Source organism: Cherax quadricarinatus, chromosome 18 (genome assembly GCF_038502225.1).
Source record: "Cherax quadricarinatus isolate ZL_2023a chromosome 18, ASM3850222v1, whole genome shotgun sequence".
Classification (NCBI taxonomy): domain Eukaryota; kingdom Metazoa; phylum Arthropoda; class Malacostraca; order Decapoda; family Parastacidae; genus Cherax; species Cherax quadricarinatus.
In genome coordinates, this window is record NC_091309.1 from 9,177,774 (window position 1) to 9,204,900 (window position 27,127).

The following is a 27,127-nucleotide window of genomic DNA, read 5'->3' on the forward strand; positions in this document are numbered from 1 at the left end:
CAACACCAGTTTGGAACCCACACCTGGTCAAGCACGTCAAGAAATTAGAGAAAGTGCAAAGGTTTGCAACAAGGTTACCTCCGGAGCTCAGGGGAATGTCCTGATAAGAAATTTTGAGGGAAATCGGCCTGACGACACTGAAGGACAGGAGAGACATAATAACGACATACAAAATACTGCGTGGAATAGATAAAGTGGACAGAGACAGGATGCTCCAGAGAGGGGACACAGAAACAAGGGGTCACAGTTAGAAGCTGAAGACTCAGACGAGTCATAGGGATGTTAAGAAGTATTTATTCAGTCACAGAGTCATCAGAAAGTGGAATAGTCTAGCAAGTGATGTAGTGGAGGAAGGAACCATACATTGCTTTAAAACGAGGTATGACAAAGCTCAGGGAGCAGAGAGAGGACCTAGTAGCGATCAGTGAAGAGGCGGGGCCAGGAGCCGAGTTTCGACCCCTGCAACCACAATTAAGCGAGTATAATTAGGCGAGTACACACACACACACACACACAGAGAGAGAGAGAGAGAGAGAGAGAGAGAGAGAGAGAGAGAGAGAGAGAGAGAGAGACGTTGTCAATAATTAAATTTTATGACAAAATTCTGGTACCAAAGTTCATCATATTACGATAATGAGAACATGTTCACACCTATGAAATACAACCTTTTGTGGTGGGGGTAAATGTTGATACAATGAGTGGAAGTGAAGAGAGGCGCTGGAGTATCCTCACCTTCTCGAGGGAGGTGGTAGGTGAGGTAAGGAGAGTCAGACTCACCTTCCTGATAAAGTCTGGAGGTGGTGTTGACCTCCAGGAGGTGCTGACGGAGGCATTCCTCCTCCCGCTGCAGGAACATCAACTGCAACCACCTCTTCTTCTGGTGGTCACTCCACGAATCATTATACACGCTCACACTGCCTGGAAATACAACAACCACGTTATACACGCTCACACTGCCTGGAAATACAACAACCACGTTATACACGCTCACACTGCCTGGAAATACAACAACCACGTTATACACGCTCACACTGCCTGGAAATACAATAACCACGTTATACACGCTCACACTGCCTGGAAATACAATAACCACGTTATACACGCTCACACTGCCTGGAAATACAACAACCACGTTATACACGCTCACACTGCCTGGAAATACAATAACCACGTTATACACGCTCACACTGCCTGGAAATACAACAACCACGTTATACACGCTCACACTGCCTGGAAATACAATAACCACGTTATACACGCTCACACTGCCTGGAAATACAACCACGTTATACACGCTCACACTGCCTGGAAATACAACAACCACGTTATACACACTCACACTGCCTGGAAATACAACCACGTTATACACACTCACACTGCCTGGAAATACAACAACCACGTTATACACGCTCACACTGCCTGGAAATACAACCACGTTATACACGCTCACACTGCCTGGAAATACAATAACCACGTTATACACGCTCACACTGCCTGGAAATACAACAACCACGTTATACACGCTCACACTGCCTGGAAATACAACAACCACGTTATACACACACTGCCTGGAAATACAACCACATTATACACGCTCACACTGCCTGGAAATACAACAACCACGTTATACACGCTCACACTGCCTGGAAATACAATAACCACGAAATACAATAACCACGTTATACACTGCCTGGAAATACAACAACCACGTTATACACACACTGCCTGGAAATACAACAACCACGTTATACACACACTGCCTGGAAATACAACCACATTATACACGCTCACACTGCCTGGAAATACAACAACCACGTTATACACACTCACACTGCCTGGAAATACAACCACGTTATACACACTCACACTGCCTGGAAATACAACAACCACGTTATACACGCTCACACTGCCTGGAAATACAACCACGTTATACACACTCACACTGCCTGGAAATACAACCACGTTATACACACTCACACTGCCTGGAAATACAACAACCACGTTATACACGCTCACTGCCTGGAAATACAACAACCACGTTATACACGCTCACTGCCTGGAAATACAACAACCACGTTATAAACACACACTGCCTGGAAATACAACCACGTTATAAACACACACTGCCTGGAAATACAACCACGTTATAAACACACACTGCCTGGAAATACAACCACGCTCATGCTGCACGCAAACATACTTATCACAAGAATACTTCTCTTAAGAATCTCTCCTTCCTTCCTTCCTTCCTTCCTTCCCTCCCTACCTCCTCTCGCTCTCTCTCTCTCTCTCTCTCTCTATCTTAAACATTACTGTTCTAGAGAGAAAGTTAAACATGTCTGTATTACAGCCGCCAAGCTAATATCACTTCTACTGCTGGTATAAACCTTGGTAATAAATACCGACAAGTTGGTTTAGAAAGACACGTAAGCAAACACTAACATATTTATATAGGCGGAGAGTGAGATGTGACGCACCTGACCTGAGGAATGTCATAAGAACATAAGAATGGAGGAACACTGTAGAAGGCCTACTGGCTCATGCGAGGCAGGTCTTTATCAAAACAACCTCTACCTATGATGAGGACGGGTAGACGATGAAATTATGTGACTCCTGTGTTGTTGGGTTGGTGTTGCTTAAGTATCATGTATGCCAATGTTTTTGAAATTTTGTAGTTTCCAGTGTTGCGTTCTATAGTGTCGGTGACGGCGATTAGTGAGGCTTCTAGGCACCGTCGGCGTCTGAGGTCTGGTTCGGTGAGAACGAGTTGTGCCTCATTCCAGTTCATCAAATGCCCCGTGGAGTCTCTGTGGAGGACACAGGCGTACCTTACATCGTCTCTGTTAGAGGCATTTCGATGCTCATTCAGGCGGACTGTAAGATCTCTGCCTGTCTCGCCTACATATTTCTTGGGACAGAACCCACAGGGGATAGTGTAGACGCCTGCTGTAGAAGTTAGAGGTGTGGGACTGCGTTTCGTAGTGAGGTCTTTGATAGATGATGTGTTTATGGTGGAAACGTTGATGTTACTCATAGCAAGTGCCCGGCGAGTATTCGTGGCAACATCGCCACATGGGAGTACTATGAACTGTTTTGGGGGCTGTTCCATGGGCGGTTTGTTGAGGATAGCTTGTGCCTTGAGTCTGCAATCTCGGATGAAGAAAGATGGGAACTGAAGACGTGTAAAGGCTTGTGTTATGTAAGTGCATTCTTCTTCTAGAAAACAAGGGCTGGAGATGCGAAGAGCTCTCAAGAAGAAGCCAATGAGGACTCCTCTCTTAGTGCGGGTGTCTTGGTGTGAATAAAAGTGTATAAGATCGTCCTTGTTGGTAGGTTTTCTATACACTTTGAAGAGAAGTTTGTTACTGTCGGGAGATCTGCACAGTAGAACGTCGAGGAAAGGAAGTTTGCCATCATTTTCGAGTTCAAGTGTAAACTTTAGTGATGGTTCAACTGCATTGATCTTGTTGAGAAGGGCCTGGATATTGAGACGTCTCGGATAGAAAACCAATATATCATCAACGTATCTTAGCCAGGTAACGGTGTTGGGAATGAGGGTGCTGAATTCCTCTGTCTCCAGGTTTTCCATGAAGAGGTTGGCAAGCACAGCACTGAGCGGGCTGCCCATTGCCATCCCAAAGCATTATTTGTAACAGTTGTCCTGATACTTGAAGAAGTTGAAATTAACACAAAGTTCCACTAGATTGATGAAATCTAGAAGAGGTAAAGGGAGGTCGTGGTTTTCAGTGAGCCTCTGTCTCAGAATGTTGATTGCAGCGTCAGTAGGAACGTTGGTAAAGAGGGCTGTGACATCGAAGGAAGCCATGCTTTTGTTTTTGACATTCAGGTTGGAAATTCGGGAGAGAAGGTCACCTGAGTGTTTGAGGTGGGCTTGACTGATGGTGCCCAGAAGCGCTGAAAGGTATTTGGCAAGGTGGCCGGCTAGTCTGTGTGGTGCACTCCCTATGCCCGAAGTGATAGGCCGTAGTGGGATGCCAGGTTTGTGTGTCTTAGGAAGGCCATACAGGCGTGCTGGTTTCGGTTGACCTGGTAAAAGTTTAAGTAGTTTTTTGCCTTGTTCTGATTTTCGTAAGATGCTACGAGCCTTTTGAAGGAAAATCTGGGTACTTTGAAGTAGCACTGATTCCGATACAGGCTGGTATGTGTTGGCATCGTTGAGAAGATTTAAGACTTTATTGTTGTAGTCGACAGTGTTGAGTAACACCACACTACCTCCTTTGTCAGCGGTTGTAATGACGATATCATCGTTGTTGGCCAAGTTCCTGAGTACTTGGATGTATCTTCTGGGAATGACCGGTCTTGAAGGCTCAGTAGCTGCAGCAGTGAGTGCACCACACAGACTAGCCGGCCACCTTGCCAAATACCTTTCAGCGCTTCTGGGCACCATCAGTCAAGCCCACCTCAAACACTCAGGTGACCTCTCCCGAATTTCCAACCTGAACGTCAAAAACAAAAGCATGGCTTCCTTCGATGTCACAGCCCTCTTTACCAACGTTCCTACTGACGCTGCAATCAACATTCTGAGACAGAGGCTCACTGAAAACCACGACCTCCCTTTACCTCTTCTAGATTTCATCAATCTAGTGGAACTTTGTGTTAATTTCAACTTCTTCAAGTATCAGGACAACTGTTACAAACAATGCTTTGGGATGGCAATGGGCAGCCCGCTCAGTGCTGTGCTTGCCAACCTCTTCATGGAAAACCTGGAGACAGAGAAATTCAGCACCCTCAATCCCAACACCGTTACCTGGCTAAGATACGTTGATGATATATTGGTTTTCTATCCGAGACGTCTCAATATCCAGGCCCTTCTCAACAAGATCAATGCAGTTGAACCATCAATAAAGTTTACACTTGAACTCGAAAATGATGGCAAACTTCCTTTCCTCGACGTTCTACTGTGCAGATCTCCCGACAGTGACAAACTTCTCTTCAAAGTGTATAGAAAACCTACCAACAAGGACGATCTTATACACTTTTATTCACACCAAGACACCCGCGCTAAGAGAGGAGTCCTCATTGGCTTCTTCTTGAGAGCTCTTCGCATATCCAGCCCTTGTTTTCTAGAAGAAGAATGCACTTACATAACACAAGCCTTTACACGTCTTCAGTTCCCATCTTTCTTCATCCGAGATTGCAGACTCAAGGCACAAGCTATCCTCAACAAACCGCCCATGGAACAGCCCCCAAAACAGTTCATAGTACTCCCATGTGGCGATGTTGCCACGAATACTCGCCGGGCACTTGCTATGAGTAACATCAACGTTTCCACCATAAACACATCATCTATCAAAGACCTCACTACGAAACGCAGCCCCACACCTCTAACTTCTACAGCAGGCGTCTACACTGTCCCCTGTGGGTTCTGTCCCAAGAAATATGTAGGCGAGACAGGCAGAGATCTTACAGTCCGCCTGAATGAGCATCGAAATGCCTCTAACAGAGGCGATGTAAGGTACGCCTGTGTCCTCCACAGAGACTCCACGGGGCATTTGATGAACTGGAATGAGGCACAACTCGTTCTCACCGAACCAGACCTCAGACGCCGACGGTGCCTAGAAGTCTCACTAATCGCCGTCACCGACACTATAGAACGCAACACTGGAAACTACAAAATTTCAAAAACATTGACATACATGATACTTAAGCAACACCAACCCAACAACACAGGAGTCACATGATTTCATCGTCTACCCGTCCTCATCATAGGCAGAGGTTGTTTTGATAAAGACCTGCCTCGCATGAGCCAGTAGGCCTTCTACAGTGTTCCTCCATTCTTATGTTCTTATGACATTCCTCAGGTCACGTGCGTCACATCTCACTCTCCGCCTATATATATAATGTCTTTCTACCTCTATGTTAGAAGTGATCAAGGTCCCAGGACCGAAACGTTTTCTAATAAATATGTTATAGTGTTTGCTTACGTGTCTTTCTAAACCAACTTCTACTGCTACAAGAAGCAGTATTGCATTTAGTAGGAGGGGTATTTGTAGTAGTTTTTAGCGACACCAGTAATAGTAACTATCAGTAGTAGTGACGGTTATGGCCGCAACAATATCAGTAGTAGTGACGGTTATGGCCGCAACAATATCAGTAGTAGTGACGGTTATGGCCGCAACAATATCAGTAGTAGTGACGGTTATGGCCGCAACAATATCAGTAGTAGTGACGGTTATGGCCGCAACAATAGTAACTATCAGTAGTAGTGACGGTTATGGCCGCAACAATAGTATCAGTAGTAGTGACGGTTATGGCCGCAACAATAGTAACTATCAGTAGTAGTGACGGTTATAGCCGCAACAATAGTAACTATCAGTAGTAGTGACGGTTATGGCCGCAACAATAGTAACTATCAGTAGTAGTGACGGTTATGGCCGCAACAATAGTAACTATCAGTAGTAGTGACGGTTATAGCCGCAACAATAGTAACTATCAGTAGTAGTGACGGTTATGGCCGCAACAATAGTAACTATCAGTAGTAGTGACGGTTATGGCCGCAACAATAGTAACTATCAGTAGTAGTGACGGTTATGGCCGCAACAATAGTAACTATCAGTAGTAGTGACGGTTATGGCCGCAACAATAGTAACTATCAGTAGTAGTGACGGTTATGGCCGCAACAATAGTAACTATCAGTAGTAGTGACGGTTATGGCCGCAACAATAGTAACTATCAGTAGTAGTGACGGTTATGGCCGCAACAATAGTAACTATCAGTAGTAGTGACGGTTATGGCCGCAACAATAGTAACTATCAGTAGTAGTGACGGTTATGGCCGCAACAATAGTAACTATCAGTAGTAGTGACTGTTATGGCCGCAACAATAGTAACTATCAGTAGTAGTGACGGTTATGGCCGCAACAATAGTAACTATCAGTAGTAGTGACGGTTATGGCCGCAACAATAGTAACTATCAGTAGTAGTGACGGTTATGGCCGCAACAATAGTAACTATCAGTAGTAGTGACGGTTATGGCCGCAACAATAGTAACTATCACTAGTAGTGACGGTTATGGCCGCAACAATAGTAACTATCAGTAGTAGTGACGGTTATGGCCGCAACAATAGTAACTATCAGTAGTAGTGACGGTTATGGCCGCAACAATAGTAACTATCAGTAGTAGTGACGGTTATGGCCGCAACAATAGTAACTATCAGTAGTAGTGACGGTTATGGCCGCAACAATAGTAACTATCAGTAGTAGTGACGGTTATGGCCGCAACAATAGTAACTATCAGTAGTAGTGACGGTTATGGCCGCAACAATAGTAACTATCAGTAGTAGTGACGGTTATGGCCGCAACAATAGTAACTATCAGTAGTAGTGACGGTTATGGCCGCAACAATAGTAACTATCAGTAGTAGTGACGGTTATGGCCGCAACAATAGTAACTATCAGTAGTAGTGACGGTTATGGCCGCAACAATAGTAACTATCAGTAGTAGTGACGGTTATGGCCGCAACAATAGTAACTATCAGTAGTAGTGACGGTTATGGCCGCAACAATAGTAACTACGGTTATGGCCGCAACAATAGTAACTATCAGTAGTAGTGACGGTTATGGCCGCAACAATAGTAACTATCAGTAGTAGTGACGGTTATGGCCGCAACAATAGTAACTATCAGTAGTAGTGACGGTTATGGCCGCAACAATAGTAACTATCAGTAGTAGTGACGGTTATGGCCGCAACAATAGTAACTATCAGTAGTAGTGACGGTTATGGCCGCAACAATAGTAACTATCAGTAGTAGTGACGGTTATGGCCGCAACAATAGTAACTATCAGTAGTAGTGACGGTTATGGCCGCAACAATAGTAACTATCAGTAGTAGTGACGGTTATGGCCGCAACAATAGTAACTATCAGTAGTAGTGACGGTTATGGCCGCAACAATAGTAACTATCAGTAGTAGTGACGGTTATGGCCGCAACAATAGTAACTATCAGTAGTAGTGACGGTTATGGCCGCAACAATAGTAACTATCAGTAGTAGTGACGGTTATGACCGCAACAATAGTAACTATCAGTAGTAGTGACGGTTATGGCCGCAACAATAGTAACTATCAGTAGTAGTGACGGTTATGGCCGCAACAATAGTAACTATCAGTAGTAGTGACGGTTATGGCCGCAACAATAGTAACTATCAGTAGTAGTGACGGTTATGACCGCAACAATAGTAACTATCAGTAGTAGTGACGGTTATGGCCGCAACAATAGTAACTATCAGTAGTAGTGACGGTTATAGCCGCAACAATAGTAACTATCAGTAGTAGTGACGGTTATGGCCGCAGCAATAGTAACTATCAGTAGTAGTGACGGTTATGGCCGCAACAATAGTAACTATCAGTAGTAGTGACGGTTATGGCCGCAACAATAGTAACTATCAGTAGTAGTGACTGTTATGGCCGCAACAATAGTAACTATCAGTAGTAGTGACGGTTATAGCCGCAACAATAGTAACTATCAGTAGTAGTGACGGTTATGGCCGCAACAATAGTAACTATCAGTAGTAGTGACGGTTATGGCCGCAACAATAGTAACTATCAGTAGTAGTGACGGTTATAGCCGCAACAATAGTAACTATCAGTAGTAGTGACGGTTATGGCCGCAACAATAGTAACTATCAGTAGTAGTGACGGTTATAGCCGCAACAATAGTAACTATCAGTAGTAGTGACGGTTATAGCCGCAACAATAGTAACTATCAGTAGTAGTGACGGTTATGGCCGCAACAATAGTAACTATCAGTAGTAGTGACGGTTATAGCCGCAACAATAGTAACTATCAGTAGTAGTGACGGTTATAGCCGCAACAATAGTAACTATCAGTAGTAGTGATGGTTATGGCCGCAACAATAAGTCCAAATTGTATCTTGTTCAATATTAAGATATTTTTACCCTACGGTATCTTTATATTCTTCAATTTTCATTACTGATGAAGTCAATATTGTGGCCAGGGAGGGTGGGGAGAGAGCCTTCAATAACAGCCCTGAAATAGTAGAGGGTGGGGAGAGAGCCTTCAATAACAGCCCTGAAATAGTAGAGGGTGGGGAGAGAGCCTTCAATAACAGCCTTGAAACAGTAGAGGGTGGGGAGAGAGCCTTCAATAACAGCCCTGAAATAGTAGAGGGTGGGGAGAGAGCCTTCAATAACAGCCTTGAAACAGTAGAGGGTGGGGAGAGAGCCTTCAATAACAGCCCTGAAATAGTAGAGGGTGGGGAGAGAGCCTTCAATAACAGCCTTGAAACAGTAGAGGGTGGGGAGAGAGCCTTCAATAACAGCCCTGAAACAGTAGAGGGTAGGGAGAGAGCCTTCAATAACAGCCCTGAGATGGCATAAATTTCATCACTTGATACGAGCCGCTCTTAATATCAACGTTATGAATTGATGAACTGCGTCCCCCCCCCTCCCACCCCCTCCCCCTTGAGAGTCGCAGCGCACATGACACCGTCGCAGCGCACATGACACCGTGATATAATTGCAGTGATGTATAACCCACCACAGAACAGCAGGGGGCCAAGACAAGAGTATGATGAGAGCAACAGAGCGATGGTTGACACACTGTCTGCAGTGGCCAGAAGAGCTCATGCATGCAGGGCAAAGCTCCTGATCATGGGTGACTTTAACCACAAGGAAATCGATTGGGAGAACTTGGAGCCACATGGGGGCCAAGATACATGGAGGGCTAAGATGATGGAGGTGGTACTGCAAAACTTCATGTACCAACACGTAAGGGACACTACAAGAGAGAGGAGAGGATGAACCAGCAAGACTGGACCTAGTATTCACCTTGAGTAGTGCAGATATTGAGGACATCACATATGAAAGGCCCCTTGGGGTCAGCGACCATGTGGTTTTAAGCTTCGAATACACAGTAGAGCTACAAGTGGAGAGGGAAGCAGGAAGGCCAGGGCGAATGAAGCCAAACTACAAGAAAGGGGACTACACGGGAATGAGGAACTTCCTGAACGGGGTTCAGTGGGACAGAACTGGCAGGGAAGCCAGTTAATGAAATTATGGAATATGTAACAACAATGTGCAAGGAGGCTGAGGAGAGGTTTGTACCCAAGGGTAACAGGATTAATGAAAAAGCCAGGATGAGCCCATGGTTCACCCAAAGGTGCAGGGAGGCAAAAACCAAGTGTGCTAGGGAATGGAAGAAATATAGAAGGCAAAGGACCCAGGAGAATAAGGAGAGCAGTCGTAGAGCCAGAAATGAATATGCACAGATAAAAAGGGAGGCCCAACGACAGTATGAAAACGACATAGTAGCGAAAGCCTAATCTGACCCGTAGCTGTTATACAGCCACATCAGGAGGAAAATAACAGTCAAGGACCAGGTAATCAGGCTAAGGAAGGAAGGAGGAGAGACAACAAGAAATGACCGTGAAGTATGCGAGGAACTCAACAAGAGATTCAAAGAAGTGTTCACAGAGGAGACAGAAGGGGCTCCAGAAAGACGGAGAGGTGGGGCACACCACCAAGTGCTGGACACAGTACACACAACCGAGGAAGAAGTGAAGAGGCTTCTGAGTGAGCTAGATACCTCACAGGCAATGGGGCCGGATAACATCTCTCCATGGGTCCTGAGAGAGGGAGCAGAGGCGCTATGTATACGCCTAACAACAATATTCAATACATATATCGAAACAGAGAGATTGCCGGAGGCATGGAAGACAGCAAATGTAGTCCCAATCTTTAAAAAAGGAGACAGACATGAAGCACTAAACTACAGACCAGTGTCACTGACATGTATAGTATGCAAAGTCATGGAGAAGATTATCATGAGAAGAGTGGTGGAACACCTAGAAAGGAGTGATCTCATCAACAGCAGACAACATGGTTTCAGGGACGGGAAATCCTGTGTCACAAACCTTCTGGAGTTCTATGACATAGTGACAGCAGTAAGACAAGAGAGATAGGAGTGGGTGGATTGCATTTTCTTGGAATGCAAGAAGGCGTTTGACACAGTTCCACAAAAGAGATTAGCGCAAAAACTGGAGGACCAAGCAGGGATAACAGGGAGGGCACTACAATGGATCAGGGAATACTTGTCAGGAAGACAGCAGCGAGTCATGGTACGTGGCGAGGGGTCAGAGTGGGCACCTGTGACCAGCGGGGTCCCACAGGGGTCAGTCCTAGGACCAGTGCTGTTTCTGGTATTTGTGAACGACATGACAGAAGGAATAGACTCCTTTGTCCCTGTTTGCAGATGACGTGAAGTTGATGAGAAGAATTCATGCGATCGAAGACCAGGCAGAACTACAAAGGGATCTGGACAGGCTGCAGACCTGGTCCAGCAATTGGCTCCTGGAGTTCAACCCCACCAAGTGCAAAGGCATGAAGATTGGGGAAGGGCAAAGAAGACCACGGACGGAACACAGTCTAGGGGGCCCAGAGACTACAAACCTCACTCAAGGAAAAAGATCTTGGGGTGAGTATAACACCAGGCACATCTCCTGAAGCGCACATCAACTAAATAACTGCTGCAGCATATGGGCGCCTAGCAAACCTCAGAACAGCATTCCGACATCTTAATAAGGAATCGTTCAGGACCCTGTACACCGTGTACGTTAGGCCCATATTGGAGTATGCGGCACCAGACTGGAACCCACACCTAGCCAAGCACGTAAAGAAACTAGAGAAAGTGCAAAGGTTTGCAACAAGACTAGTCCCAGAGCTAAGAGGTATGTCCTACGAGGAGAGGTTAAGGGAAACAACCTGACGACACTGGAGGACAGGAGAGATGGGGGACATGATAACGACATACAAAATACTGAGAGGAATTGACAAGGTGGACAAAGACAGGATGTTCCAGAGATGGGACACAGCAACAAGGGGACACAGTTGGAAGCTGAAGACACAGATGAATCACAGGGATGTTAGGAAGTATTTCTTCAGCCAGAGTAGTCAGGAAGTGGAATAGTTTGGGAAGCGATGTAGTGGAGGCAGGATCCATACATAGCTTTAAGCAGAGGTATGATAAAGCTCACGGTTCAGGGAGTGACCTAGTAGCGACCAGTGAAGAGGCGGGGCCAGGAGCTTGGACTCGACCCCTGCAACCTCAACTAGTTGAGTACAACTAGGCGAGTACAACTAGGTGAGTACAACTAGGTGAGTACAACTAGGCGAGTACCGTCGCAGCACACATGACACCATCACAATAAACCTGCTTTAGTTACTTCCCCAGGAGATTGAAATTAGGTTTTATATATAAAATCAGTTGCCAGTGTTAATTTCCAAACTCTGCAGCCAAGCACTCTGGCTGAATTCAAACTGAAATGAACAGGGAATTTGACTTTCATTAAATTGGCTTCCAATCTGGCTTCTTTTTGAATTGGCACTTAATCAAATTCCCCCCTCCCTCCCTCCCACTTCCTTCCTTCCCCTCGCCTCCCCCTCCTTCCTTCCTTCCTTCCTTCCCCAGCACTGGCCGCGAATTTGAGTGAAAATGAACTATTTTTTCTTTCAAAAACAACCCATAAAATTCGTTTACCAAACACTGAATCCTATTTTTTGCTTCATAAATGCAGTAATTGAAAGTTAATATGACGTTACGAGTCGAATCGACTTTTGTTTACGTTTTCATCGTGATGGCGGTCATGGGTGTGGGGCGCTGCCCCCCCCACACTGACGGCACTGGTCATGGAGGTGGGGCGATGCCCCCCACACTGACGGCACTGTTATCAATATTATGTTGCTTTCTACTATTAAATTTAATTATTTATATATATATATATATATATATATATATATATATATATATATAAACATAAATATAGTATAAAATACAGACAGGTTGTTGCATATGTGTCTATAATAATATATATATATATATATATATATATATATATATATATATATATATATGTGTGTGTGTGTGTGTGTGTGTGTGTGTGTGTGTACATATTAATTGGGACGGTAATAAAATAAAACATTTGGAAGATTAATGTTTATTTGAAAAAAAAAAAATACACGGCAATGATATGACAGTTGATTTAATAAGAGATATATTATTACCTTTGCTTTTGTAAACATTGCTACACCTTGGGCATAGACTACCAAAGTTGAACACATTTTGGCAAGTTCTCTGTCGTGGTACCAGCAATTTGCTTCTCCACACATGAACAGTCCAGTTTCGCAATCCTGCATTTCGTTATTGCCCATAAACTGTCAACTGGGTTAAGGGCAGGAGAGTTTCCTGGCCAATTTAGAACGCTTAGCTCACTCTCTTCTAAGAATGTCAAGATTTTTCTGCAAGTGTGACATGGACTAAGATCTTGCTGGAAAAATGCCTTCTCCATCAGGACAGTCTCTATCCACAAATTGGAAGCAAATGAATTGCTAGGATTGCCTTGTATTTGGCACTGTTCATCGTTCCCTCAACAATAGGAAGCCATCCAGGTGGGTGTTTTGGCGCTTCTTGAATGTGTCCATTCCGAAAAGGTTCGCCTTTGCTCCGTCTCGCTACCGCTGATCTGTCCCTTTCATCTGTCGCCCATCCCTTATGACTGAGTGGCCGCCGCAGCCATTTTGTCTGCATAGCAGCAGTCAGTAATTGTTTCTCTACCGACTTTCTGGAAGTTCTGCCAACTTCAAGGAGCCTTCGTCGAACAGTTAAAAAGCCAACATATAGGCCAGCTGAAGCTGTAGATCTTTGCTGTTTTCTTGGGATCCTTCTCACTATTTTTTATGATAACCTTGTCACTGAGGTGTTGTCTCGAGTTTTCTTCCACATGTTCCTCGACGCAGAGTTCCACAATCACCAGTATCGTCAGCTCTCTTCAGACTCCGACCAACAGTTGCCTTTGCTAGGCTCAAATTTTCGGCGATCTGTCTGATACTTAAATCATCATGTTTTCTAAGATCTACAATACTTGCACGCTTCCTAGGTGTAACATCCATCATGAATTTCAGCAATAGTCATAAACTGAAGGGGAGAATTTGGAGAAACACATTCACTCATGGAGCATGCTTGAAAATATAGCCTTACAGAACAACAGCTGTTGTAGCACTGACAGGAGTCGCAGGGTAACACCACAGCTGGATGGTTGCCAGAACGCTGTAGCAAACTCTTCTCAAAAGAAAAGAACACAAACTACATTAATTAAACCGGAGACTTATGAAATAATCACAAAATTTACTCCTGCCCCAATTAATTTGCACACTATACATTATTATATATATATATATATATATATATATATATATATATATATATATATATATATATATATATATATATATATATATATATATATATATACACACACACACACAAGAAGGCTTTTAGGAAAAATACTGAGGCTTCTTGAGACTAATATTTTGTTTCTCGTACCATCCCATCCATTATACCGTCCCATTTATATTATTTTCATGAAACAATATATCTGTCATCACATGAAGTATTGCAGACGCGTATGAAGACACGAGCAAAAGTTTCAAAACAAGTTTTAATTAGGGCAACGTATCGCTGTGTAGAGCAGTACGAGGTTATCACGCCATAAAGCTCTACACAGAGCAGCACAACGTCGTCCCAAGACAAGCTTGTTCTCAGCTCGTGTCTTTGTCTCCATACATTTTTCATAATTCTCCATACAATGTATACATCTGGAGTTTATCTGGAGAGAGTTTCGGGGGTCAACGCCCCCGCGGCCCGGTCTGTGACCAGGCCTCCTTAGGTCAGTGTCCCAGGATGCGACCCACACCAGTCGACTAACACCCAGGTACCCATTTTACTGATGGGGAACAGACAACAGGTGGAAAGAAACACGTCCAATGTTTCTACTCTGGCTGGGAATCGAACCCAGGCCCTCACCGTGTGAAGCGAGAGCGTTAACCACCAGGCCACCAGAGCCTGGTGGTAGCACAAACATTTTTTTTTTTTTTTTTTTTTTTTTTACTTATTTCAAATGACCGAAGACTCTCGGCAATGTGGTACTATTGTTAAGACACACAGCACAATTAATATCTATTTCTGAACTGCGTCCCTTAATTAAGAATGATCACCTGCATCTCCGACTCGGTTAACAACCGTCATCCAAAACACATTGGAGTTTCACCTCACCTGGGAGTCTTATACAACCAGTTTTCCTTCATTCTTCTTTCAAGTTTCTTTGATGATTGTGTAAACAACTGAAAACGCTCAGGGGGTTACTCTTATATTCACGTTAGTTCTTTATATTTGAGGTTATGTATTTTATACTGATTTCTAGGCACGTGTGTACTCGCCTATTTGTGGTTGCAGGGGGCGATTCATAGCTCCTGTGTGTGTGTGTGTGTGTGTGTGTGTGTGTGTGTGTGTGTGTGTGTGTAAGTAATATGAAGAATTAGACATGTGCAACATTTGGGTATCTTTATTGTAGACGTTTCGCCATCCACTGGCTTTATCAATACAGATTCTAGGACATAATTTGAAGACCGTAGAACTATATACAAAAGATGAAGTAATCAGTCCCTCAGCCTTGGAGTTGGTGTGAAGAACACCGAAGTTATGCTCTTCACACCAACTCCAAGGCTTAGGTACGTAACCCTTCTAGTACTGGGTAAGACTTCCCTTTGTTCCCATTATTATTATAATCAAAAAGAAGCGCTAAGCCACAAGGGCTATACAGCGCTGCAGGGTAGGGAAGGAAGCGAGGGTATTGGATGGCAGAAGGGAGGAGGGATGATCAGTAGGTTACAGAAAACAGCGGGGCAGGGGATAGTACGGGGGTAGAGGGTAGCAAGAGATTGAAGTAAAAAGGGCTGAAGGTATCAGAATTTGTGAAGTAAGTCAGTTGTTGTCAAAAAGTCAATGAGAGAGTCTGGATGAAAGGTGGGTCCATCAGCGAGAAGGGAAGGTAAAGAGAGAGCAGCGGAGCGAAGACGACGACGGAGGTAAATTCTGCGTGCTCGTTGATAAAGTGGGCAGTCCAACAGAATGTGGCTGACTGATAATGGAACTTGGCAATTCTCACAGAGAGGAGCAGGGCGCCTCTTCACGAGATATCCATGAGTAAGACGAGTATGGCCAATGCGAAGACGGGAGAGAGTAGTCTCCCAACCTCGACGCTGGTGATAAGAAGACGGCCAGTAACCTATACTCGGTTTAATAGATTGAAGTTTGTTGCCGAGCATAGTAGACCAACGTTGTTGCCAACGGGTGTGAAGGTGGGAAGATATTGCAGCAAAATAGTCTGTAAATGGAATACCTCTACATGAAACTGGTAGGTCATGTACTGCTGACCGCGCAGCAGTGTCTGCCTGTTCATTGCCCTGTACGTCAACATGACCAGGGACCCAACAAAACACAGTATCTTTATGCTTGGTAAAGATGCGGCGTAGCCAAAGTTGGATATGGAGGACTAAGGGGTGAGGTGTATCAAATTTCTGTATAGCCTGTAAAGCACTAAGGGAGTCTGAGACAACCACAAATGATGACACAGGCATAGATGCAATACGGATAAGTGCTGTAAGGATGACATACAATTCAGCAGTAAAAATACTAGCCGAAGATAGTAAATGCCCTTGTACAACGCTGTCTGGAAACACTGCTGCGAATCCTACGCCGTCAGAAGACTTAGAGCCATCTGTGTACACAGCAATGGCATGAGAATAAGAGTGAAAGTGGTCAAGAAAAAGAGCGGGAAGCGACCACAGTTGGGCTTTCGAGCAAGGGAGAGAGAAAGAACAGACTCGAACAGCTGGAACTTCCCAGGGGGGGTAGGGAAAAGTGAGATGCTACATGTACATAGAAGGGTGGTAATTGAAGAGAAGACAAGAGCGAATGAAGGCGAAGAGAGAAGGGACAGAGTAAACAGGGGCGGCGAACAAATAAAGAATGTCTACTAATATCAGTGACCATTCTATAAATGGAAGGATTGCGGAGATCATGAGAGCGTACATAGTAGCGAAGGCAATGGGCATCATGGCGATCGGATAAGGATGGAACGTTCGCTTCTGCATAGAGGCTCTCGACAGGGGAAGAGCGAAAAGCACCAAGGCATAAACGTAATCCTTGGTGATGAATGGGGTTAAGGCTAGAGAGAGTAGCAGGAGATGCCGCTGAATAGATCTGGTCACCATAATCAAGTTTCGATAAAATAAGGATGGAATGTAGGCGAAGGAGGGTTCGACGATCAGCTCCCCATGAAAGATGAGCAAGGGTTTTAAGAAGGTTCAGCCGACTGTGACAAGTTGCCTTCAGAGAGGTAATGTGAGGTTTCCAGGATAACCTACGATCAAAGAGGAGGCCCAGAAACTTGACTGTATCACGTTCAGGGATACTGGAGCCATAGAGGTACAAAGGATGATCAGAGATGACAGAGCGTCTAGTGAAAGTAATTTGGTGGGTTTTAGTGCTGGAAAATTTAAACCCACGTGTGGTGGCCCAATTGGAAACACGGTCGACTGCATGCTGGAGAGAAACTGTAATAAGGCGACAGTCAGCGCCTGCACAGGCAATAGCGAAGTCATCAACATAGAGTGATGACCAAATATTTGATGGAAGACTAGAGGCCAAATCATTAATAGCAAGGAGAAAAAGTGTTGTGCTCAGAACACATCCCTGGGGGACACCTTCAGCTTGGATAAAGTCCGGGGAGAGCACATTATTAACCCGAACACGGAAATGCCTGTCAGTTAAAAAGTTCTTAAGGAAGGATGGTAGATTGCCTCGAAGGCCTAAGGAGTGGGCTTGGGCTAAAATATTATACCTCCAAGTTGTGTCATATGCCTTCTCAAGGTCAAAAAATATGGCAATAACTGAGTAGTTATTCGCAAAGGCATTACGAACATACGTATCCAAGCGTAGTAAGGGGTCTATGGTAGAACGTCCCTTACGAAAGCCATATTGACGAGTGGAGAGACTGTTGTGTGTCTCTAAATACCACACTAAACGTCTATTTACTAGGCATTCCATCACTTTGCAAACTGCACTGGTAAGAGCAATGGGACGATAGTGGGAGGTTTCATGTCCCGCAGTGCCTGGTTTGCGGAAAGGGAGAACAATGGCGGATTTCCACAGCTGTGGAAGAACTCCTTGTGACCAAATAAGATTGTAAAGGCATAATAGGACTGCAAGGGCTGACTGGTGTAAATGTTGTAGCATACGAATATGAATGTCATCGGGCCCAGCTGCCGATGATCGGCAAGCTGAGAGTGTTGCCTCCAGTTCTTGAAGTGTAAAAGGCACATTATACTGTTCTTCTCCGAGAGAAGAAAAGTCTAAGGGTGCTAACTCTCTGGCAGACTTTGAGGAAAGAAATGAGGGGCATAGATGGAGTCCCTGAGAAATACGGACCAGATGATTGCCAATTTCATTGGCAACATCTAGTGGGTTTGCTATATCAACACCGGCAACCCGCAGAACAGGAGCCGGGTCAGGAGAATATTTACCACTCAGTTTTCGTACTTTTTTCCAGACTGCACTCATAGAGGAAGCAGAGGTGATGGTGGAGACAATCTCGCCAGCAAGTGCGTTTAGCGTCACAGATGACACGGCGAGCGATCGCACGCTTCTGCTTAAAATCAAGAAGTCTCTCTGTGGTTCTATTGTACCGGTACCTGCCCCATGCAGCGCGTTTCAAACGTACTGCACGAGCACAAGCAGGAGACCACCAAGGCATGCATTTCTGAGAATGCCTGCCCGAAGTTTGGGGTATAGAATGAGAAGCTGCGGTGAAAACGGAGGATGAGAAGAGGTGTAAAAGCTCATCGATGGAGGACGAAGAAGGAACCTCTCTAAAAACAGTTAGGTGTGAGTAAAGGTTCCAATTTGCCTGATCAAATTGCCAGCGTGTGATGCAAAGAGGTGGTGAATATGAAGGGGAAGTAAGAATGATTGGGAAATGATCGCTGTCATGTAAGTCCGAAAGAACAGACCAAGTGAAGTCTAATGCGGCGGAGGAAGAGCAGCCTGAGAGATCGATGCAAGAGCGAGTGAGAGTCCGAGGATCAAAATGGGTGTGAGTACCTGCATTTAAAACATGGAGGGGGTGGGTGGCAAGAAAACCCTCTAACTGAATGCCACGGGAATCACAGTGAGACCCCCAGAGGAAATGGTGGGCATTAAAATCACCAAGTAACAGAATCGGTGGTGGTAATGACGAAACAAGAAAGGCAATATCCGGAATAGATAATGCCCGAGAAGAAGAGAGATATAAAGAACAGAGCGTATACCACCTATGCAAGTGGATATGGGCTGCTGTGTAATGCAGCGAAGTACAAACAAATAGCTGATGGTAAGGAATATCAGGAAAAGGATCTGAAGAATACAATAAATTATAGCCTGAGATGGGAGAGATAACAGCAGAGTGTAATTTTGGTTCCTGTAAGCAAACACCAACAGGGCAAAACTGGGAGAGTAACATCTGAAGCTCACCCCGATTACCCCTGAGGCTGCGTATATTCCACTGTAAATAGGCCATGATTGGCAATGATAAAGATACCTGAAATCCGCAGGTAAGGGTTCCTACGGACTAGAGGGGTTAGAAAAGTCCACATGCGGAGACAGTGGAAAACGTTCAAGCAGCGAAGGAACGGTGCGCTGTGAAGAAAAAGGAGTTGCGCAGATGGAGTAGAGGAGAGAGAAGGAGTGGAGGGTGGATCAGTGTCCATTGATGGTTTGGTCTCTGCAATATATTCAGAGATTGCTTCAAGTGTTTCAGAATTCAGAGACGTCGTATGGGAGACAATATTGGAAATGGTAGGGGGAGGATGAGTAAAGATTGGAACTGTAATGGACTGTACCAAGGTAGGGGGGGGGGCGAAAGGGTGGAGGGAACTGGAGAAGCGTGGAAGGGGACAGAAGAGGCAGAAACCTGGGAGGTGGCAGAAGAGGAAGAAACTTGGGAGGGAACAGGGGAGGAAGGTACAGTACGAGGAGGGTGAACCTCTACACTTGTAACAGAGCCAGTGAGAGGGGGAGGACCAGGTACAGAGACAGGGAAGGGAAAATGAGGTGGAAGATGGGTAGGAGGTGTTAATGGACCTTTTTTTGACTTTTGAGAAGTAGAGGGACGATTGGGAGGAGGTGTCATACGAGATCTCGTCGCTACTGAGGCTTGTGAGAGAGAACACGAAGAAGTGAGATCAGACTGAGACGTTGAAGTAGGGACGTCTGAGCCGAGGACAGCAAAAGAATTAGCTACAGGAGTGACTATGGGAGAGGTAACCACAGAGGTGGGTGCAGAAGATGGGATACCAGAAGTAGGGGGACGTTTTGAAACACGGGAATAAGAAACACGAGGTAGTCTCCCTTGGAGGCAGAGATGAGAAACTGCCATGGCATAAGGGAGACCTTCTGCCTCTTTGAGGTAACGGATTTCCCGCTCGTTTAAGTAGACTTGACAACGGCGAGAGTACGAAGGGTGAGCCTCATGACAATTAAGGCAAGAGGGAGGTCGATTGCAAGACGTATTAGAATGGTCATCGGCACCACAGACTGGGCATTCGGCGATAGATCTGCAATATTTCGCTGGATGGCCAAATCGCCAGCAATTTCTACACTGTTGCGGTGTAGGGATCACCTTTCGAACTTGTAACCGATGTCCTGCTACATAAACTGAGGATGGGAGTTCACGGCTGTCAAAAGTTAAACGAGCCACATTGCTAGGGTATCGTCTCCGCCCGCAGGCAGGAAGAACGTAAGTGTCTACCTTGAGGATTGCGCGATCTTGGAGTTCCAGCTGTTCAAGAATGTCAGTGCCACATGTCTGGAAATTTTTTACTGAACTATGGTATGGGGCAGAATGACGGTACCACTACAAGAATTGAGGGAATGATGCTTTTCAATAGTGACAGGAACAGTATCGATATGGGAAAGACGAGAAAGCTCATGAGCCTGGGTACCATTCTGTACGGTGATGATGCGCGTACCGCTCTTAAGAGCATGAAAAGAAATATCTTTACCAACATGGCGTAGGAGTGCCTTGCCAATACTGTGGTCAGAAAGATAGGCAGTAGAGGAAGTCGGTCGTAAAGTGAAGAATTTAGTCCATTGTGCAGTCTGAAACTGAGCGTGGAAAGGTAGTGAAGGACGTGTCGATCTTTTCTGAGAAGAACGAGAAGGTGGAGAAGTATCATCAGCAGGTAATTGTCGTTGGTGTTTAGGCGTGGGACCAGAGTTGGTCCGACGTGGAACGGGCCGGCGATTCGAAAATTGCCGCACCGTAGAGGGAGAGGCCGGAAGCATAGTCAGAGGAGAGCGAAGGTCAGATAAATCGAAGGAGTCAGTCGAGGCCTCAGTACCTGAAGCGGGTGAGGAAACAGCACCGGCAAGAGGTACAGAGGCATGAGGAGTGTCCGAAGAGTGGTCCAAAGATGAGGCAGGGTCAGAACAGGGTGCGGTATCAAGAAGGGGCCCGGGGGTAGCAGGTTCATGGACTAGGGCTGCCATGGTTAGGTTACTTCTTTCTTTTTGTTTTTAAGAAAAAAAAGAAAGAAAAGAAAATAAAAATAAAAAAAAGAATAAAAAAAGGGGGGACCGGGGAGGGATAGTTCCTAGGAGGAATGAAAGGGCCAGAAATCTCCCTCCGCGCCCAAGAGGACCTCAGCACCGCAAGTAGTGCAGATGCAGCATGGAACCCGTGCCATACCCTACCCATCATGCCAGTAAACCGGCAATCCGAGATAGCAACCTCACATCTGCCGAGCTACCTCGGTGGACAAAAGAGAGGGCGGCTGGAAATCCGCCACAAAGCATACCTCCTTTGGCCACCACCCCCGGAATCCGAAAGGTGGCTTCCAGGAGATACACCCGTCGCCCGAGAGACACCCAAAGCCACCCTCTGGGATACCGGAGAGGGATCAGGACATCCCCAGGCAATCCAGATTCCACGGCAAACTACGCCACCGCCAAGAACCTCAACGGAATGGGATGGACCCCGGTACCCTTTCCCTTACCTAGGAACTAGCGTGCCTGTGGAGAAAAAAAAAAGGCCAAAAAGGAAGGGCAAAAGGAAGGGGTGGGGAGGAGGAGGAGGAAAGGAAAAAGGGGAGGATGGGGAGGATGGGATAGGGAACGGGGGATTGGGGGGTAATTAGGTTCGGTCTGAGGAAGTAGACCGACAGGTCTAATTCCTCAGACCAAGAGCCTCTTCACCACGCCAAGGAGCCCCCCTTGAAGAGGCCTTTGCTCCCAGAACAGTCTGAATTCTTCATGGCATGGATCCAACAATGTGCTGGAAACATTCCATTGAATGATAGCATCATGCAATTGCTGCGCATTTGTTGGCATTACAATCTTGCTGCGAATCTCTCATTTCACATCTCAAAGGTTTGAGCCAAATTCTTACCCTACCATCTGCATGTCGCAGCAGAAATCGCGATTTAGCACACCAGGCAGCTTTTTCAAAATCTTCAACTGTCCATCCAGTTTTGGTGAGCCTGTGCCCACTGTAGCCTCAGTTTCCTGTTCTTAGCTGTACCATTCACTTCAAGATTCGACGTGTTGTGCATTCACAGATGCTCTTCTGCCTACTACTGATGTAAAGCGTGGTTATTTGAGTTACCGTCGCCTTCCTTACGGTGAATGTAAATAGCGTGCTAAAAATATCTAGCCTAGATAGGACTCGCAGCAATGGTTTTAAGTTGGAAAAATTCAGATTCAGAAAGGATATAGGAAAGCACTGGTTTGGTAATAGAGTTGTGGATGAGTGGAACAAACTCCAGAGTACCGTCATAGAAGTTAAGACATTGTATAGTTTTTAAAAATAGGTTGGATAAATACACGAATGGGTGTGGGTGGGTGTGAGCTGGACCTGACTAGCTTGTGCTAATAGGTTTGATGCCGTGCCCCTTCCTTAGGTGGATGTGGCCTGACCTAACTAGGCGGGTCATTGGTCTAAGCAAGGAAGTGACTTGGACCTGCCTCGCATGGGCCAGTAGGCCTGTTGCAGTGTTCCTTCTTATGTTGTTCTTGAACTAGTCTAGTCATTCTTTTCCGTCATTAACAAGGAGTTTCGACCCGCAGAACTGCCGCTCACTGGACAGTGTGTGTTTTTCACACTGTCCCCAGACCGTGGCTAACGCGACGGTCTGGAGTATTGAGACTCTCTGATCGTGGGTTCTAACCCCACCCGTGATATGATTTGTTTGCAATCGTGTCATTACGATGTCGTGAGTCATTCACACTATTCTTTGTAAACTCTAGAGACTGTTGTGCGTGAAGAACGCCGGAGATCAACAGTTTCCGACATACACAACATCGTCTGGCACCATCAATCATTCCATGGCCAGAGTCGCATCACATTTCTTCCCGACTCTGACGTTTGGTATGAACAAGAACTGAACTTCTTCACCATGTTTGTATGATTTTAGACATTGAGGTGCTGCCACGTGACTCGATATTTGCATTAACGAACAGCTGCACAGGTATACCCAATAGTGGCCACTGTACTCGCATGGAAATAAATGGTATAAAATACCGACACAATGGAAAAATAAACACATAAGCAGTATAATGTGATCCTTTATTGACAACGTTTCGCCCACACAGTGGACTTTATCAAGTCACAAACAGATCTGTTTGTGACTTCACAAAGTCCACATTATACTGCTGATCTGTTTATTTTTCCACTGTACTCGCCTAATTGTGGTTGGTTGCTGTGTGTATGTGTTGTGTGTGTGTGTGTGTGTGTGCATGCGTGTGTGTGTATGTTGTGTGTGTGTGTGTTGTGTGTGTGTGTTGTGTGTGTGTGTGTTGTGTGTGTGTGTGTTGTGTGTGTGTGTGTTGTGTGTGTGTGTGTTGTGTGTGTGTGTTGTGTGTGTGTGTGTTGTGTGTGTTGTGTGTGTGTGTTGTGTGTGTGTGTGTTGTGTGTGTGTGTTGTGTGTGTGTGTTGTGTGTGTGTGTTGTGTGTATGTGTGTGTTGTGTGTATGTGTGTGTTGTGTGTATGTGTGTGTTGTGTGTTGTGTGTGTGTGTGTTGTGTGTGTGTTTGTGTTGTGTGTGTTGTGTGTGTGTGTGTTGTGTGTGTGTGTGTGTTGTGTGTTTGTGTGTGTTGTGTGTGTGTGTTGTGTGTATGTGTGTGTGTGTTTTGTGTGTGTGTTGTGTGTGTGTGTGTGTTGTCTGTGTGTGTTGTGTGTGTGTGTGTGTTGTCTGTGTGTGTTGTGTGTGTTGTGTGTGTGTTGTCTGTGTGTGTGTTGTGTGTGTTGTGTGTGTGTTGTCTGTGTGTGTGTTGTCTGTGTGTGTGTGTGTGTGTGTGTGTGTGTGTGTGTGTGTGTGTGTGTGTGTGTGTGTGTGTGTGTGTGTGTGTGTGTGTGTGTGTGTGTGTGTGCGCGTGTGTGTGCGCGCGCGCGCGCGCACGCACGTATCGCAGTTCCGGAAGAGCCTGAAAATTTCCCTATACATTAGCGCGCGGACTCTGGAAGTCCGGTTTACACTGAAACATTTCCCCCGCCACCTCAGCCTTAAGCTCAATACTTCCCCGCCAAACACCTCAACATACTCTCTCCATTTCCACACATTCCCTGCATTTCTCCCCCCTCCCACACTTTATCCACGTTTAACACTTTTCTCTCTCTTGAGTACTGAACATTCATTTCCTGATCTTATTTGTTTTCTTAAAAAAAAGAGGCTACGAACGTACACGTTAATCAAGAATACAGAGAAAAAAAATCTGGTGAATACAGCAAGAGGGAGGCAGGGAATATCTTGCTGGGTCATAAATGGACTGCATTAACTTTTTTCTGGAGCTTAGTGTGGTCTGAGAACCTTCCCTTGGGAACAAAGTTTTCTTTCTATCGCGTAGGTTGTTTTTCACCAATGTTTGGTTACTCCAAGGAAGCACATTCACCGTTACTCGTTCAACCGCTGTCCTGCTAGAAGTGCGCCGACATTACAATGGAAATGAGCCTCCACAGGGACACATTCCCGCTCAACCTTCGGACTACAGGCACTGTAATAAAGTGTACTGCACTGTACTATAACGAAATAATATAAGAAAGGAGGAACACTGCAGCAGGCCTGTTGGCCCATACTAGGCAGGTCCTTCACACTCAATCCCACTAACAATATCTGACCAACCCAATCTTCAACGCTACCCAAGGTGTACTGTAATGTACTGCACTGTTCTGCAATGTACAACGCTGTACTGTAACGGAACGTATTGCGTTGTACTGTATTGAAATGTACTGCACTGTACTGTAGCTTGTCTCCACTCAATCCTGTCTAAGACGCTCACAAACGTACGTGGGAGTTTCAAGTTTGTACCGCTTAACTCACAAACGTACGTGGGAGTTTCAAGTTTGTACCGCTTAACTCACAAACGTACGTGGGAGTTTCAAGTTTGTACCGCTTAACTCACAAACGTACGTGGGAGTTTCAAGTTTGTACCGCTTAACTCACAAACGTACGTGGGAGTTTCAAGTTTGTACCCCTTAATGACACTTTTTTTTACCCCTCCCATGTACCCCAGATTTTTAACTTTTAACCAAACTATCTGGGCGAGTCTTCCCAAATTACCAGATCTATATTCAACCTCTCACCAGATCTCTGACTTAAACTTGTCATTCCACTTCACTGGTTTCTAACTTCTCCGTCCATTCTTTACTTACTATTTACACTGGTTGTAATAAAGTTGGTAGAATTACCGACAATATGTAAAGTAAAAGGACACAAGTGCAACTAATGTGACATTTTATTGTGGCAACGTTTCGCTCTCCAGGAGCTTTGTCAAGCCGTTACGTAATGGCTTGATAAAGCTCCTGGGGAGCGAAACGTTGCCACAATAAAATGTCACATTAGTTGCACTTGTGTCCTTTTACTTTACATACTATTTACATATTGACCTCATTGATGATAATGTTTCTTTCCACACACGTCTCAATACTCCACGAACCGTTTTCTGTTTCATTATGTCTTTCAAAGACCCATCTGCCCACCCACACACACACACACACACACACATACACACACCCACACACACACACACACACACACACACACACACACACACACACACGATCCATTCATAACTTTACGCAGAGGTATAATAAAGCTTATGGTTCAGAGTGTGACCCAGTAGTGGCCAATGAAGAGGCGGGGTCAGGAGCTATGACTCGACCCCTGAAACCAAAGTTAGTTGAGTACAACTAGGCGAGTACACAGGATATTCCAGAGATGGTACACAGAAATAAGGGGCCACAATTGGAAGCTGAAGACTCAGATGAGTCAAAGGGATGTTAGGAAGTATTTCTTCAGTCAGAGTTGTCAGGAAGTGGAATAGCCTAGAAAGTGACGTAGTGGAGGCAGAAACAGTACATAGTTTTAAGACGAGGTATGATAAAGCTCATGGAGCAGGGAGAGGGAGGACCCAGTAGCGGTCAGTGAAGAGGCGGGGCCAGGAGCAGAGTATCGACCCCTGCAACCACAATTAGGCGAGTACAATTAGGCGAGTACACACTCACAAATTCCTAAATACATTACCTGCATCAATACGTCCTTCAATATATCGAATATTTCATTGCTTAGGGTTTTTCTTACTCTCATCACCTTACTCATATCTATGTTGTCTTTTAATACGCACCACCAAATTCCTCCACCAACCTTTGCAACTTCTCTTCGGAATCTTCCAAAAACACTGCGGCAAAAACACTGCGGCAAAAACACTGCGGCAAAAACACTGCGGCAAAAACACTGCGGCAAAAACACTGCGGCAAAAACACTGCGGCAAAAACACTGCGGCAAAAACACTGCGGCAAAAACACTGCGGCAAAAACACTGCGGCAAAAACACTGCGGCATCAACAAAGAACAACTGTGACAACTCTCACTTTATATCAGGTATACTTGTATGATAAAATATTCCCTTTGGTTCCTATATACCGCTAATTAAGCGCTAAATTAAGTCTGATCCGAGGAAAGAAAGGGGCAGCTCCACTTCTTCTGATCACGAGCCCTTCACCAAGCCACCTCCTCACGAAGAGCCTAAATTCTCCTTGCCTTGTAAGAATTTTTTTTTTTTAACGGAAGGAAGAGCATAACAAACCTACTTGCATTCTAAGCTACGAAAGCATAATAAACATTAATAATAATCTTTATTTCTACAAATACATGATGTACAAGGTAAACAGGTCTACCTGACATCAATGACATACTACTGCATAGAAAGTCCCTTATTATGCACAGCATTT

The 27,127-nt window shown here is 45.2% G+C and overlaps 1 protein-coding gene across 4 annotated transcripts in view; it reads right to left on the reverse strand.

Annotated features, from left to right (window-relative positions):
• The window catches only part of LOC128689359 (secretin receptor), a 270,899-nt gene that overhangs the window by 99,896 nt on the left and 143,876 nt on the right, over nt 1-27,127 (reverse strand). For all 4 annotated transcript variants that reach the window (XM_070086167.1, XM_053777542.2, XM_053777541.2 and 1 more), the window contains exon 4: nt 778-918. In XM_070086167.1, the coding sequence (XP_069942268.1) occupies nt 778-918 (141 nt within the window). The remainder of the gene's footprint in view (nt 1-777; nt 919-27,127) is intronic.